Consider the following 16,495-nt stretch of genomic DNA (forward strand, 5'->3'; position numbering starts at 1 on the left):
TTGGTTTTTTTCCTCTCTTTTCTGGTTATATAAACTTTTGCTGAGAAGACAGATTTATTGTAAAAACATGATTCGACGCTTTTGTTGCAGAATCCCAACAACCGGTACCAGATTAACAACAGTCGGTATTAGAGCAGGTTGCGAATTCTCAAAATCTGATACTAGGGCGAGTACCAAATTCCCAACAATTGGTACCGGTGCTTAAAGAAATCAAGAAGTTCGACGGCAAGAACAATTTAAGCTTGTAGCGAATTAAAGTACAAGCAATTCTTGTACAATAAGAGTTGATGAGATGTTGAACGAAAAAAAGACGAAGCTGGTAGAAGTCACAGATGCGGCATAGGGGAAGATAGAGCGGAAGGCATTGAGCACGCTTCATCTATCGTTAGTAGATGCTGTTCTTTACAACATAGCCAGCGAGTCGACGCCGGTGAAGTTGTGGAAGAAGTTAGAAGATATATACATGACCAAGTCTCTGACAAATAGGTTGTATTTGAAGCAACGACTATTCACGCTGCAGACGCAGGAAACAACTAGCCTACATGAGTATCTAAACAAGTTCAACAAGGTGGTGGCCCAGTTGTCACGCCCGGGTACCAGCGGAAGCATATCCGGCACGTGCACAGACCCGCCATACACCTGCAGTATATAAGGCGTCTACGAGAAGCAAGTCGATAGGAAGTAAAACAAGAGAGTCCTATCCTGATATCAGAGCAAAGTACAAGTCGATATACAACGAGTATCCAATCCGAGTCAAAATCCAAAGTGTATACAAACCATGATCTCAGCAAAAAGAGAAGTAACACTACTATAATCTCAACCCCGAAGTAAATAAACATCACGGGTGTACAAAAAGAATAGATACAATGGGGGTCTCTCTATATATATATATGGACATCACCCTCGGCCGTAGCCCGAGTAGCAAGGTGATCGACTAGCACGCTCCTAGTAGTCCCTAGCTAGGCGCGACTCCCTTGCCACGATCCCTAGCCTCTCCTGTAACAGGCTCTGTAAAAACAACCACCAAAAGGGCGTGAGAACTATTAACAATAGTTCCCAGTGGGTAAGCCGCCAGCCTCGGCGAATTACACCACTAGGCTCAAGATGTACAGAATGGAAATAAAAGCAGTAATTTGCATGATATATTGTCAATGCTAACACTTCATAAGCCAATGTTAACAAATAATGAACATGTAAACAACATGTGATCATAGCATCAACAGTAATGAATCAACTGAATAATAGAAGCATGGCTACTACTATAAGTATAAACGTAGCATAAGTGTGAAAGTAACTACTGTACACTGTAACTGGTAATTATTCATTACTGTCCAATTTTCTTTAGCACTTTCCTTTCATTCATAGGGATCTACTCAAGGTAGTCCAGCTTGCGCCGTGCCTAATGGCCCCGTGGTAGTATACACTCCCCACGGCAATCCACTTCGGCACCCAATCCCGCACGGGCGAGCAACTGTCGCGTAGGCCAACTCCGGAGTGCCGGCTTGTAGGGAGCTACCCTCACAAGCGTGTGCGAATGAGCACGATGGCAAGCAAGAAAAGTCCATTATCCACATGTCTCAATTTTCATATTTTCACATACAAAGTTCAGAACCCTCGATCCTCTGATCGGAATATCAATACACAAATAGTAACAAAAGCTAAAGGGTAAAGCTAAATCACATAGCATTATAATCTTTCCACTAGTATGGCACTATCAACATAGTCATGAGCATGTCATAGTTCCCTATGTTAGAGTCAAGAGAATGTCCTGGTTCTCTACAAAGTCACGAGAATATCGTTGTTCTCTACTCTACTAAAGCAGCCTTAGTATGTCCATTAGTTATCTTAACTAAATATGAACATAAACATAGGCATAAAGACACTTATGCATGAGTACTCTCTACTTCATAGAGGTTCTATTCAATCATATGTATACATATCAACACTATAATATCGTGACTCGTCTCAAATTCTGTATCAATCACAAAAACATACAACTGTATCAATTCTATAGTACATATAGAACATAAAGGAGCTTCACTTGCTCTGGTTAGGTCCGACCCACCTAGTACTAGGCTCCGATTATCCACAAGAAGTCCCACAACGGCTCAACGAAGCCCCAATGCTGCAGAAAAACGAACGTCAAGATCGGATTAAATCTACGGCCGAAATGTCCGATTTCGACCTAAATTTCACTTAGTACAAAGTAACTCTTTAAATCCCTGTTTTGGGACTAGTGTAATACCTCAAGAGACGCCTCCAAGAGCTCTCACAAGTCAGCTCACGACGATCCAAAGCTCGTTCGCACTCTCGCTGCGAACAACATCGAGACGGCATCAATATCAACATATATAGCAAATATAGTCGGAATCTTGCAAATTCAGTTTTCTAACTGAAATTCCTGCTTACCTCAGGTTAGAATATCTTCCAAACCAGCTTCTAAGGGTACAAATTCAGCTCAACGAAGCTTGAAGACCTGCTGCGAAGAAATAATTCTAAATTGTATCAATTCGCGTAACAATTTGCATTTCGTTCCAATATAGCTTCATAAATGGCTAAATATTCCAATTAAGCTTCAAAGTAGCTTATTCCAGGTCTAAGAAGGTTAATTCACAGCTAAATAATCCAATTTTAATTGCTGAAATCTCAGATTAAAGCAACTAGAAGCAATAGCTCAAAAGCAACACATAAACGTCTACTCGAACGTCGATAATGGAGAAAATCGAGTCGTTTACCTTCTCAAGCCTCCAACCAGCACCCTACTGGTTCAGGACAGCAAAGAGCCTTCCAAAACACTCCCTCACACGTGCACAAAGGTGCTGCAACGCTCACAAATAGCGAAGAACGCACGCGGCGACGAAAACGAGCGAAATCGGCGAACTCGACGTAGAGAGAGAAAAACCCTAGAGAGAGAGAGAGAAGAAGGGAAGAGAAGCTTTCCCAGAACTCTTGCATACTCCACTGAAGTCCCAGAGCCGTGCTGGGATCAAATAGGTAGGTATCCAATGTGAAATTACCAAAATACCCAAGCTGCCACGAATCTGCCAGCTTGTACCGGTACAAGGTGATGGCTGTACCGGTACAGCAAGCAGAAAAATGCTGAGATTTCGCAGGTCAATGCATTTTCTTATTTTTTGCATTCCAATCACTCTCAAACTTGTCCCAACACTTGTTCTAACCTTTTAGAACATGTAGGAGTGACCCACACACCATTCCACACACTCGAACTTCGCAATTTGCAAAAGTTCAGTGTATTACATTCACCCCTCCTAAAAAGAAGTTTCGTCCGCGAAACTTGAAATCACTTACCTCAAGATTCTGTCGAGAAAAGATAGGGATAGTGCTCTTGCATTGCACTTTCCAGTTCCCAAGTGGCTTCCCGTTCCTCGTGATTGCTCCAAAGGATTTTCACGTAGGGTATCTCGCGATTACGAAGCCGTTTCACTTCTCGAGCTAGTATCCTCACTGGATGCTCCTCGAAGCTCAAATCTTCTTGTAAATCCACTGGAGCACTCTCAAGTATGTGTGTTGGATCAAATACATAGTTCCGAAGTGTGGACACATGAAACACATTATGCACTCCCGATAGGTTCGGCGGCAAAGCAAGCCGATATGCTACGGGGCCTATCCGCTCCAACACCTCGTAGGGTCCAATAAATCGAGGGCTTAACTTTCCTCGAATGCCAAATCTTTTAACTCCTTTCGTCGGTGAAACCTTCAAAAATACATGATCGCCGACTTGAAATTCCAGTTCTCGCCGACGTTTATCCGCATAACTCTTTTGTCGACTTTGAGCTGTCAGTAGACGTTCTCGCGCAAGTCGCACTTTAGCTTCAGCTTCTTGCAGTACATCTGGACCCAACACTAACCTCTCACCCACTTCACTCCAATGAAGTGGTGATCTACACTTTCTACCATACAGGGCTTCAAACGGTGCCATCTGAATACTTGCGTGATAACTGTTGTTATAAGCAAATTCAGCCATCGGGAGGAACTGTGGCCAACTGCCCTGGTAGTCAATCACACAGGCCCTCAACATATCCTCAAGGGTCTGGATGGTACGCTCAGACTGCCCATCACTCTGGGGGTGGAAAGCAGTACTAAAATCCAATCGGGTACCCAAGGCCTCCTGTACACTTCTCCAGAAATGTGAAACAAATCGGGTATCTCGGTCAGAAACAATAGAGACTGGTACTCCATGTAATCGCACAATTTCGTCAAGGTACACTTGTGCGAGTCTCTCCCCTGACCAGGTTGTGTGGATTGGGATAAAGTGGGCAGATTTGGTTAATCTATCCACAATTACCCAAATGGCATCGTGACCTGCTTGTGAGCGAGGTAATCCAACGATAAAATCCATAGTAATCCTCTCCCACTTCCACACTGGTATGGGTAAACTCTGAAGTTTTCCCGCAGGAAGTCGATGTTCAGCTTTAACTTGCTGACATGTTAAGCACTTAGCTACAAAGTCTGCAACTTCCTTTTTCATTCCAGGCCACCAGTAGGTTAACTTCAAATCTTTATACATCTTTGTACTTCCAGGGTGTACAGTATACGGCGCCCGGTGTGCTTCTTTCAAGATTTCTTCTTTAATATCTGGATTGGCAGGCACACAAATTCTATCACCGAATTTTAGCAATCCCTGATCATCCACTCGAAAATCGCCAATTGGATCAACAGTGATCTTTGCTCGAATCTTTTGCAGGGATTCATCTTGAGCTTGCTTTTCTTTAATTCGATCGATCAGGGTAGGCCGCACCACTAATGACATAAGTCTCCAAGGCGTATCAGGAGCTACAACTTCCAAATTTAATTGCTCCATTTCCTTTACCAACAGGGATTGCATTGTTATCGACATCGCCAAATTTTCCGTCGATTTTCGACTTAAAGCATCTGCTACAACATTAGCTTTTCCCGGATGATAGAGAATGGTCAAATCATAATCCTTGAGCAACTCCAACCATCTACGTTGCCTCAAGTTTAATTCCTTCTGAGTAAACAGATACTTTAAGCTCTTATGATCGGTGTAAACCTCGCAACGCTCGCCGTAGAGGTAGTGGCGCCAAAGCTTTAAGGCAAATACCACCGCTGCTAACTCCAGATCATGTGTAGGGTAGTTCTTTTCATAATCCTTTAATTGGCGTGATGCATAAGCAATCACCTGGCCATTCTGCATTAGAACACACCCTAAGCCATTCAACGACGCATCGCTGTAAATCACATAGTCCACTCCAGTAACAGGCAGTGCCAGAATTGGGGCGGTAGTCAATCGTTCCTTCAGTTCTTGAAAGCTTCTTTCACAGGCTTCGTTCCACAGAAACTTAGCTCCTTTATGTGTGAGTCGAGTGAGAGGAGTAGACATCTTTGCAAATCCCTCTACAAATCTTCGGTAGTATCCCGCCAAACCAAGGAAACTCCGAATTTCTGTGACACTGGTCGGCCTAGGCCAATCTTTAATCGCTTCAATCTTCTTTGGATCCACAGCTATCCCAGTTTCTGAAATCACATGGCCCAGAAATGCCACTTCTCGAAGCCAAAATTCGCATTTCTTTAACTTTGCAAACAGTTTCTTTTCTCGAAGTACTTGCAACACCACTCTCAAATGGTCTTCATGCTCTTTGTCACTTCGAGAATAGATCAAGATATCGTCAATAAACACTACTACGAATCTATCCAAATAGGGCTTAAAGACACGGTTCATTAAATCCATAAACGCTGCTGGGGCATTAGTCAGTCCAAATGGCATAACTGTAAATTCATAATGCCCATACCGTGTTCTAAAAGCGGTCTTAGAAACATCTTCAGGCTTGATCTTAAGCTGATGATAACCAGATTGCAAATCAATCTTGGAGTATACTTTCGATCCTTGCAGCTGATCGAATAAGTCATCAATTCTGGGCAATGGATATTTATTCTTGATTGTGACTTTGTTGATTTCTCGATAATCCACGCACAATCGAAGAGATCCATCTTTCTTCTTGACAAATAACACCGGTGCTCCCCAAGGCGATACACTCGGTCGAATAAATCCTTTGTCTAAAAGATCTTGTAATTGTGCCTTCAGCTCTTTTAACTCAGCGGGTGCCATTCTATAGGGTGCTTTAGAAATAGGAGTTGTCCCAGGGACAAGATCAATCACAAACTCCACTTCCCTATCAGGTGGCATGCCCGGCAACTCAGCTGGAAACACATCCCCGAATTCCCGCACAACTGGGATATCATCAATCTTGATGGCTTCACCACCACTCACAGAGATGCTAGCCAGATAGGCTACACACCCTCTCCGTATCAACTGTCGGGCTCGCGAAGAGCTAATAGTCATTGCGAACAATGAACTCTGACACCCTTTATAAACAAACTCCTGTTGACCCGGTTCCCTAAAGGTCACCGTTCTGTTCGTGCAATCTATGGTGGCATAATACTGTGTCAACCAATCCATACCCAATACTACATCAAACTCACCTAGTTTGTGTAGTGCCAATAAATCCACTGGCATAATCCAGTCGCCTACCCTAACTGGGCAGCGAGGGCAAAACTCACGAACATCTAGGGTATGGTCAGGTACAATCACTCGTCCCAGATGCAAAGTAGGTGCTAAAGGAATGCTATGCAACTCGGCGAACTGCCGATCAATAAAAGAATGCGAAGCACCAGTATCAAATAATGCACGAACACGAATATCATAAAGCATAATAATACCTGCTACGACCTCCTGTGCTGCTGCGGCGCCCTCGGTCTGGGCGGCATACATCCGCCCACTCGAACCCTGCTGCGAACTCTCCGACTGCCGCTGTCCTGGTGGTCGCCTAGACTGATAAGGCGCTGTCGGGGTGCCCTGGCTCGGAGCTGAAGATGCAGGTGCAGAAGCTGACGAGGGTGCAGGCAAAGAACCTCTCGGGCACTCTGAACGAAAGTGGCCCTCCTGGCCGCAAAGAAAGCACCTGCCCCCACGCTGTGGACACTGTGGCGGTACGTGAGGCCCACCACAGATAACACAACGCGGCGGTCGTCGACGCTCGGGTGCTCCACGGGGTGCTGAAGATCCTCGACCCCTCGACTGTCCTGACTGTCCCCTCGGATACTTTGGCGGTCTCCTGAAGGCCTGCTGACCACTGCTCTCAGCTGCTGGTCTCTTGCCTTTGCTTCGATCCACAACATCTCTTTCCTTCATGATTTCTGCCCCCTTCTCAACAATCAAAGCCCGGTTCACGACGTCCCGGTAAGTGGAGAGGTTTGACGCCTGGACCAATCTGAAGATCGCAGGTCGCAAACCCACCTCAAAAATACGAGCCTTGTCCTCATCGTCTCGGACTACAAAAGGAACACAGTGCAGTAATCGAGAGAACTCTCGCTCGTACTCAGCCACTGTCCTGTCCCCCTGTCTCAAGTTCCTCAGATCCCTTTCCATCTGCCTCTTCACACTCTGTGGAAAATAGGTAGTCAACAACAACTCCTTGAACCTGTTCCACGTGATAGCAGACAAATCAGCACGGGGATCCTCCCGGATGTCCACCCACCACCTGTAAGCCTCGCCATCAAGGTGGTGTGTCGCAAACCAAACTCGGTACCGCTCCTCAACAAAAGTGTCATAGAATAGTTTCTCCATATGCATTAACCATTTTTCAACCACCCAATGATCTGCTTTCTCCCCATCAAAGACACGAGGGTTGCAGCGACGGAATTCATTCAGTCGTTCCATCATCCGCTCTCGCTCCTCAACCCCCACCATCTCGGGTAACACTGTCCCAGCTGCTGCTACAGGTACTGGTGGTGGTACTACTGTCTCCTGTCGGGTCTCTGCCCTCGGAGCTACTGGGGGTGTATCGGGTACCGGTGACTGTGCTCTCACTGTGGTGCCCCTCTCTGGTACTATAGGTACAGAATCCGGAGGTACAGAACCTGGAATCTCTCTATCGGTCGTCTGCCGCAGTAATAGATCCTCTAACCTCTTCATCCTGTCCTCCTGCCGACGCGCAGCGTCCATCTGCTGTCGTGCTGCCGCGGCCTGCTGAGTAACCAACTCTGTCAACGTCGCAAGCTGATCCTGCAACTCATGGAGCTCACTGGACCCCGACGTGACGGAAGTCTCTACCTCTTCCGCAGCGGCCGCCTCAGCCGCCCCGGCGGTTCCAGAACGAGTCGTAGGCATCTTGAACTGCAACACAAAAACAAACATAGGTCAATAAACCCTATACTACTGAACCCTCATTGAGGATATAAACCAGCTAATCAAGCGAAAGTAATGAAATGTAACGCCTACTAACTTCCGATGTCACGTTGTCGGCCGCCAACGTGACCCTCTGCAAAGTTAGTACTTGCACATCCCGATCAAACTCCTACTATTCGGAGTTTATAAGTACCCAATCAAAGTACTTTCGCTAACAACAACCTCGACTAGACATCGTCTCTCACGAGCCTATCCTTATAGTCCAACCAGCCTAAGGTTTGCAAGGTCTACTAAGACTCAACCCTAGGCTCTGATACCACTATAATCTGTCACGCCCGGGTACCAGCGGAAGCATATCCGGCACGTGCACAGACCCGCCATACACCTGCAGTATATAAGGCGTCTACGAGAAGCAAGTCGATAGGAAGTAAAACAAGAGAGTCCTATCCTGATATCAGAGCAAAGTACAAGTCGATATACAACGAGTATCCAATCCGAGTCAAAATACAAAGTGTATACAAACCATGATCTCAGCAAAAAGGAGAAGTAACACTACTATAATCTCAACCCCGAAAGTAAATATACATCACGGGTGTACAAAAAGAATAGATACAATGGTGGTCTCTCTATATATATATGGACATCACCCTCGGCCGTAGCCCGAGTAGCAAGGTGATCGACTAGCACGCTCCTAGTAGTCCCTAGCTAGGCGCGACTCCCTTGCCACGATCCCTAGCCTCTCCTGTAACAGGCTCTGTAAAAACAACCACCAAAAGGGCGTGAGAACTATTAACAATAGTTCCCAGTGGGTAAGCCGCCAGCCTCGGCGAATTACACCACTAGGCTCAAGATGTACAGAATGGAAATAAAAGCAGTAATTTGCATGATATATTTTCAATGCTAACAATTCATAAGCCAATGTTAACAAATAATGAACATGTAAACAACATGTGATCATAGCATCAACAGTAATGAATCAACTGAATGATAGAAGCATGGCTACTACTATAAGCATAAACATAGCATAAGTGTGTAAGTAACTACTGTACACTGTAACTGGTAATCATTCATTACTGTCCAATTTCCTTTAGCACTTTCCTTTCATTCACAGGGATCTACTCAAGGTAGTCCAGCTTGCGCCGCGCCTAATGGCCCCGTGGTAGTATACACTCCCCACGGCAATCCACTTCGGCACCCAATCCCGCACGGGCGAGCAACTGTCGCGTAGGCCAACTCCGGAGTGCCGGCTTGTAGGGAGCTACCCTCACAAGCGTGTGCGAATGAGCACGATGGCAAGCAAGCAAGGTCCACAGTCCAACATGTCTCAATTATCATGTTTTAGTTCACAATATTCTCGTTCTCGATCCTTTGATCGACATTTCAGTATAACAAATATTAACAACAACTAGAATCCACTAGTTTAGTAAGCATACAGGAGTAATGCTAATTTACATATGGCATTAGAATCTTTCCACTATCATGGAGGCATAAAGCATGTCATTGTCCTCTACTTTAGAGTTCAGAGAATGTCATAAGAACATCATTGTTCTCTAGTGTCTAGGAACATACTAGAAACATATCAACTAGTCAGCATAAACATGAATACTTTATGCATGTATGTTCTCTACTTAATAGAGATTCCATTTCAAATAAGCTAACATTAAGGTGACGCATTTCAAGTCCCTATTAATCATATAAGCATAGGCTAGACCACTTCTATAATACATATAGAACATAGGGGAGCTTCACTTGCTCTGGTTAGGTCCGACCTACCTCGTACTAAGCTTAAATCAGCCACAAGATGTCCCAAGGATCAGCTCAACAAAGTCCCAAACCTACTGAAAACAAGGTAACAAAACCGCACCGAGCCGATTACTTACAATTCCAATTTCGGCAAAATTCCTAATAGATACAAAGTGGAAGCTTAATTCCATGCTTTGGCTTAGTTCATTACCTCACGTTAAGCTTCCGGAAGGCCCTCCAATGCCAAACGAAGGCGATCCAAGGGTCAAATACCTTCTCGCTGCGAACAATATCAAAACGGCGTCAAAATCATTGACTATTAATAAATATAGCCGGAAACTTGCGATTTCAGTTTTCTAACTGAAGTTCTAGCTTACCCTAGGTTAGAGCAGCTTCCTAACCAGCTTCTAAGGGTACAAATTCAGCTCAACGAAGCTCGAAGACCTGCTGCGAAGGAAAATCCCCAATTTGCATTAGTTCGCTCAAACAATAGCATTTCGTTCCAAAATAGCTTCATAAATGGCTAAATATCTCCATTAAGCTTCAAAGTAGCTTAACCCTGGTCTAAGGAGGTTAATTCACAGCTAATTAATCCAACTTTAATTGCTTAAATCTCAGACTAAAGCAGCTAGAAGCAAAAACCCGAAATCATTACTCAAATCGACGAATAAAACGTCGATAACGGCGAAAGTGAGTCGATTACCTTCTCAAGCTTCCAACCAGTGACCTGCTGGTTCAGAGCTGCGAAAGACCCTCCAAAATACTCCCTCACACGTCCACGTAGGCCCTGCGACGCTCGCAAATAGCGAAGAACGCACGCGGCGACGAAAACGAGCGAAATCGGCGAAATCGACGTAGAGAGAGAAAAACCCTAGAGAGAGAGAGAGAAGAAGGGAAGAGAAGCTTTCCCAGAACTCTTGCATACTCCACTGAAGTCCCAGAGCCGTGCTGGGATCAAATAGGTAGGTATCCAATGTGAAATTACCAAAATACCCAAGCTGCCACGAATCTGCCAGCTTGTACCGGTACAAGGTGATGGCTGTACCGGTACAGCAAGCAGAAAAAGGCTGATTTTCGCCAGTTTGATGCAATCCTCACTTTTAACATTCCAAGCATCCTCGAACTTATCCAAAAACTTGTTCTAACCTTTTAGAACATGTAGGAGTGATCCACGCACCATTCCACATACTCGAACTCCGCAATTTGCGAAAGTCCAGTGTATTACACTAGTTGACTAGCATCGGAGTCAATCTGGATAACGAGGATAAGGCATTGATTTTATTATTTTCGTTACCAACAGCATATGAGCATCTGGTAACCATATTATTTTATGGCGAGGAGACCATAAGCGTGGAGGTGGTCACGGTGATACTTTTCTCCCATGAGGCGCAAAAGATGACTCAGGAGTCTGGCACGCAGAGCCGAAATACAGCTCTAGAGGTTAGAGCGAAGAAGAAGGCGACAATATCGGCAACCAAAGATTAACAAAAGAAGTCGCTATCTGAGGTGGAGTGTTTCTACTATCACAGAAAAATGCACATCATGTGCAACTGTCGAAAACTTTAGAATAATTTGAAGGAGTTGAAACGACAAAAGAAAAAACCTATCGTAAACCAGGACGAGGCGACATCAGTAATGGTGCAGGCAACAAAGTCGGAGATGATTGATTCTGATGTGCTATATGCAGTGATCGGGATTGCGAAAATTTCGAATGATGCATGGGTGCTGGATTCGGCGTGTTCCTTTCACGTCTACCCAGAGAAAGAGTCTTTTGCTACCTATAAGGCGATCAATGTTAGAAAGGCTTTGATCGGGAATGGGACAACGTGCAAAGTTTTAGGAGTTAGCACAGTGAAGATCCGAATGCACGTAGGGTCATGAGGATGTTGACAGGTGTGTGACACATTCCTGGTTTGAGGTGAAATTTGATCTCACACATTGGACTCAAGGGGTTGTGGTTTTTCGGCTTCAGGCAGAGCTATGAGGGTGCGAAAGCAAGATCGAGTCGTGTGCGAGGCAAACAAGCACGAAAACTTATATGTTCTGAACGGGAGCACAGTCAGAACATGGGCGAAGTCATTTTGGGTTCCAAAAGTTCGCGCAAGTGCAGTCACTCGAGATGGAGCAATGGATGTAACAACATCAAGCAGAGGAGACAAACTCAAGGTGGAGTTTGCATGGTGAGCTCGACGCAATAGTTAAAGATTACAAATCTAACCAAGATGGAGATCATTAGGATTTGGTTATATTTGTCGTAGAATCCTAGATAGATTAGGCTAAATATTTAAATCCATTAGAGATAAATTAATATGGAGTTAAATATTAATTAGAATAGAATCCTAATTATACTAGGAATGGAGTACGTTTTTTTGGAGCTTTATATATAGCTCTATGGTATGCATATTTGTAAGAGCATCCAAAGGAGTACGGCCAAGGCTGAAAACTTAGAGGTATTGAACCTTTGGTAGTCCGTACAAGAGAGAAAAAAATTGGCCAGATTGTATGCACCTTGTGCACGGATGCATATAAGAGAGAAAGAGAGTAGTCTTTTAGGTTTTAGATTCATAAAAGATGAGAGAATGGTAAGAGAGATTAAGAAAGAGGGCTCGCGTTGAAGCTACTCTGTTATAAAAGAAGAGTCAAGTGCGATCTTCTCTTATTTAGTGAATCTTATTTTACCTGTATTTTCAATTTGATTTTTTTCTCTCATTCTTTATTGTATCATATTTTGTTGAGGAGACGAATTTGTGGTAAAAATTTGATTTGATGTTTTCATTACGAAATCCAAATAATCTCCATTTTGATTTGATTTGTAAGTTTTAGTCATTGCGTCGAGCTCACCACGCAAGCTCCACCTTGAGCTTGTCTCCTCAGCTCGATGTCACAGCATCCACTGCTCTATCTCGAGCGACTGTATCTCTACAATCTTTTCGCTCTGACTGTGCTCTTGTTCAGGACGTACAAGCTCCCGTGCTTGTTCGCTTTGCACACCACCCGATTTCGCTTTCGGTCTCTCATACTAAAGCAGAAAAATCGCAACCCTTCAATCCCAATGCGCCTAATGAGATCAAATTATGCTTTAACATCAATTGCTTCTAATAATTGGTAACACTGTGCTCTAACGTCGATCTACTGCAAGGATCGGTAATCCTGTGCTCTTATGTTGATCTGTCCCCAAGATCAAAAAGCCTTAAGCTCAGATACCAAATTTTGGGAATTCGATACTCGCCCTGATATTAGATTTTGAGTATCTCTGATATTGTCTACTGTTGATTCAGTACTCGTTTTGGTACCGGTTGTTGAGATTCTGCAATTAAAGTGTCAAATCAAATTTTTACCATAAACTCGTCTTCTTAGCAAAAAATTGGTACAATCACAAAAGAGAAAAAACAATATTCAAACAAAAATACAAGTAAAACAAGATTCACTAACGAGAAGAAGAATTACACTTGATTCCTCTTCAACATAGACTAGCTTCAACCCAAACCTCTTTCTGAATCTCTCTCACTCCTCTCTTGTCTTCTATAAATTCAGAATACTTCTCTCTCATCCTATACACCCATGCACGATGTATACTAATGACTCACGGCCACGAAAGCTGCACAGGTCCTCTTTCACCCATACACTAGGTGCATTCAAAATTATGACCACTTTGGTTGTGCCATATGGATGTGGCTAACCTGTGCAACTACAAGAAAACAATAGCACCTATACTATATGTATAGCTTATATTAAAAGCTATCCAAATTCTAGTCCAATTAAATTTCTACTCTAATTAATATTTAAATTTAAATTAATTTATCTTCAATATTGTTAGGGGCCGAAATTTCCGACCTTTGACCTGGTCAAAGATCTTCCTCGGGAAGCGCGTCGGGGTTGAAACGGCTCCGAAAGATGACCCTCGAAGTGTGCGCCTTTCGATAGACCAAGCGATTCGGCTGATGAGGGATCGGATCAGCCGGGTTCAAACCTCTATAGTAGAATCGGTTCGGCTGGGATGAGCCGAATACTTGAAACAAGCCAAAAAGTGGGCAGAGAGAAGAGTCGAATGGCCAGAATAACTCGAGATCTGATCGGCAAGAAGAGCCGAAAATGACTTTCTATTGAATAGAAAATGAAAAAGTACAAGAACAGGGGAGTGATGCCCATGGGGCAGACAGACTCCAAGTGTGCTAAGTTACAAGAACTACTCCTAGGGAAAGCAGTAAATGCGAGAAAGAAAGATGCAGGAAAATAAAGGTGGTCTTTTGTGCGCAGGGGCGAAGACCTTTTTTCAAAATATCATTGACCTATTTATAGAATCGTCCCTGATTCGGTTATTACATGATCGGCCACTACCTCCTAAAATCTCGGACCACCTTCAGCTGATCAAACCGCTCGCAACTGCTTGCGTTGCTGTAACTTCCTATTGGCGCGACGGTTTTCTTCTTTACTTTTTCGGTGCTCCTGGTGCACTGTCAGATTAATACCTTTGAAAGCGATTTCCATCTACCATCTGTCTGCGCCTAATTGGCTCAACAATTGCCCCCTCGGCAGCTTTCGAAGCAACGCTTCGATAGCTGGCGTAATCTGAGACGCGATTACTCTTCGAATCCTTGGTGTTGGTTTCATCTCAGCCGTCCCTTTTTGCTGCCGAAATCCTGTAATTGTTTCGATAACAAGCGCAATCCGAGGCGTCATCCTCGGTCAAATCACATTCAAAAATCTCTGTACCAGTACCAGACGTAATTCGAGGCGTGACCCTCTGTACGGTTCGATCTTAGCCATTTATTTTCTTTCTTACGGTTCAATCTCAATTTTCGTTTTGTCTCATTTGCGGCATTAACTAGGTTATCTTAATTACCGCCGTCTACTCATCATTAAAGCCGACCTCGAAACTCGCTTCGATGCGACGGTTCGATACGACGGCCTTTCTTTTTCTCCAAGCTTTTATCTTTTTATCTCTTCTACTCCTCCTTTGTCTTCCAGGAAACTTTTCTTTCGCTTCCCTTTCCTTCATCTTCTCCGATTTTGTTTTCCACTTGACTTTTCCTCTTTTCCTTTTTCAACTAATGGCGTTGGTTCCGTCTCTTCCTTCTCATCCATCCCTGGATTATACCATACTTAAACCCTTCGTCGACTCAAACCCCTCTAGATTTATTTTGGGTCCTTCTCCCACAGAGGTGCCAGCCTCTATCAACTCACCCTTTTCTGGTGACGGCCTTTTCCTGAAAAAAGCTATTCATCTTCAGTCTCGGTACTCCTCTGCTTCAACAGGGAAGAGTCTTCGAACTTGGCCAAGTATTTCAGAGGCATATTTAACCTAGTTAGATTGAGTAGAAGCCGCCTTTGGTGATTTTTGGCGAGAGGTTGGGATATATGAAGCTATTCAATTGTCTCGGCATCCTCCTATTGCCGATAATCTTCTTCTAGCCACCGCTCTGTGTTTTTGGTCCCCCACTTCTAATGTTTTTCTTTTCAAAAGAGGACCTCTTACTCCTACTCTTTTTGACGTGGCCGCCATTACTGGTTTGCGCCCTCATGGCGTTTTTGTTTCTATGTCTTATAATCCTGACGACGTATCTGATTTTGAGGATCGTTTAGACCTCAATGACTTGGCTTACTCCAAGTTCATCCGCAAGTTCGCAGGTGAATCCCCTGCTCCCATAACTAAAAATGAACATACAACATTTCTCCTTTATTGGTTATGCCATAATCTTTTCTATACCCGTTCACAGAAAATTAATCGTGACTTTGTTCCAATCGCCGTCGGTTTGTCTAACGGCGATAGATTAGCTCTAGGATCTTACTTTCTTGCCTTTGTCTATAGAGAAATTTTTGATTCCATCAAAATATTACCTTCTGGAGATGGTATTGCCATTAGTTCTGGCTGCGGTGTTTTCTGGTTTCTTCAAATATTTTTATAATTTTATATTCCCACTTTGTGCCAATCAACTTTCAATCCGACTTCGGTTGCTCAATTCGATTCTTATGGGTTAACTCTCGGCTGTCCACAGCCGATGACTCTGGGTCAACCTCTGACTTTCTTACTTATTTTAAACTTTTTATGAGCCGAGTCCTGAATCGGCTATTTCTTGTGCTCCCTTTGCTGGTCGTCTTACCGGTCCTTCCTGATTCCTTGCCCGGTTTGAAGCTATATAAAACGAATTGGCCTCTGCTCGCGCTAGTGAATACTCAGAGGTCTGGTACTCTTATTTAGCCCCGAGAGATCTTCATGTGGGATTAAAATCGCGCTCAAAACTACTACCAAGCATTGAGGTTTATTCCCCCCAGTATGTGGCCCGTCAGTTTGGATTTGTTCAGCCGATTCCCGCTCTATCCAAATTTTTTACAATTAATACAGCCGATCATCGGCCCCCTACTAAAAGTATAGCCGAAGTTGATAAGATTTCGGCTATGGTAAATCGCCTTCGTCGCTTTTTTAAATTAGTGAGCTTCAGGCCGAACTACACAGGAGTTGCTCTTGTTGGTTATGCTACCATTTGGGATCAGTTCACTATTCGTACTCTCGATCTTTCTCTTCTTCGGGCGTTTCGTAGAACTATTCATCTACTTGCTTCAGTTGATCCTCCCGCCTCATTATCA

At 44.0% G+C, this 16,495-nt stretch overlaps 1 protein-coding gene and 2 long non-coding RNA genes across 5 annotated transcripts; all 3 read right to left on the bottom strand.

The window, feature by feature from the left end:
* Positions 969-3,091, bottom strand: LOC109711248. 2 transcript variants are annotated; one of them, XR_002216550.1, is made up of 5 exons: positions 2,736-3,091; positions 2,410-2,479; positions 2,246-2,313; positions 2,066-2,125; positions 969-1,008 (listed from the first exon to the last, which is right to left on the bottom strand). It is a non-coding gene; the product is annotated as an uncharacterized LOC109711248 (long non-coding RNA). The 2 variants fall into 2 exon arrangements; XR_002216549.1 differs by having other exon boundaries at positions 2,410-2,476; positions 2,736-3,089.
* LOC109718198 lies at positions 6,807-8,286 on the bottom strand. Its single transcript, XM_020244322.1, has 3 exons — positions 8,265-8,286; positions 7,037-8,155; positions 6,807-6,839 (listed from the first exon to the last, which is right to left on the bottom strand). Exons 2-3 carry the CDS (start codon positions 8,147-8,149, stop codon positions 6,807-6,809), a joined length of 1,146 nt encoding a protein of 381 aa, XP_020099911.1. The 5' UTR covers positions 8,150-8,155; positions 8,265-8,286.
* LOC109711264 lies at positions 9,690-11,107 on the bottom strand. 2 transcript variants are annotated; one of them, XR_002216559.1, is made up of 4 exons: positions 10,614-11,107; positions 10,288-10,354; positions 10,122-10,190; positions 9,690-10,002 (listed from the first exon to the last, which is right to left on the bottom strand). It is a non-coding gene; the product is annotated as an uncharacterized LOC109711264 (long non-coding RNA). The 2 variants fall into 2 exon arrangements; XR_002216560.1 differs by having other exon boundaries at positions 10,288-10,357.

The sequence above is a fragment of the Ananas comosus genome, linkage group 1 (genome assembly GCF_001540865.1).
Source record: "Ananas comosus cultivar F153 linkage group 1, ASM154086v1, whole genome shotgun sequence".
Taxonomy (NCBI): Eukaryota; Viridiplantae; Streptophyta; class Magnoliopsida; order Poales; family Bromeliaceae; genus Ananas; species Ananas comosus.

Bases quoted from the DNA above. Each gene is read 5' to 3' on its own strand.
- LOC109718198 (XM_020244322.1), bottom strand. From the start codon at position 8,149: ATGCCTACGACTCGTTCTGGAACCGCCGGGGCGGCTGAGGCGGCCGCT. The intron at 6,840-7,036 runs GCACCCCGTGGA...TTCAGCTCCGAG, and splicing joins CGAGGGGTCGAGGATCTTCA to CCAGGGCACCCCGACAGCGC.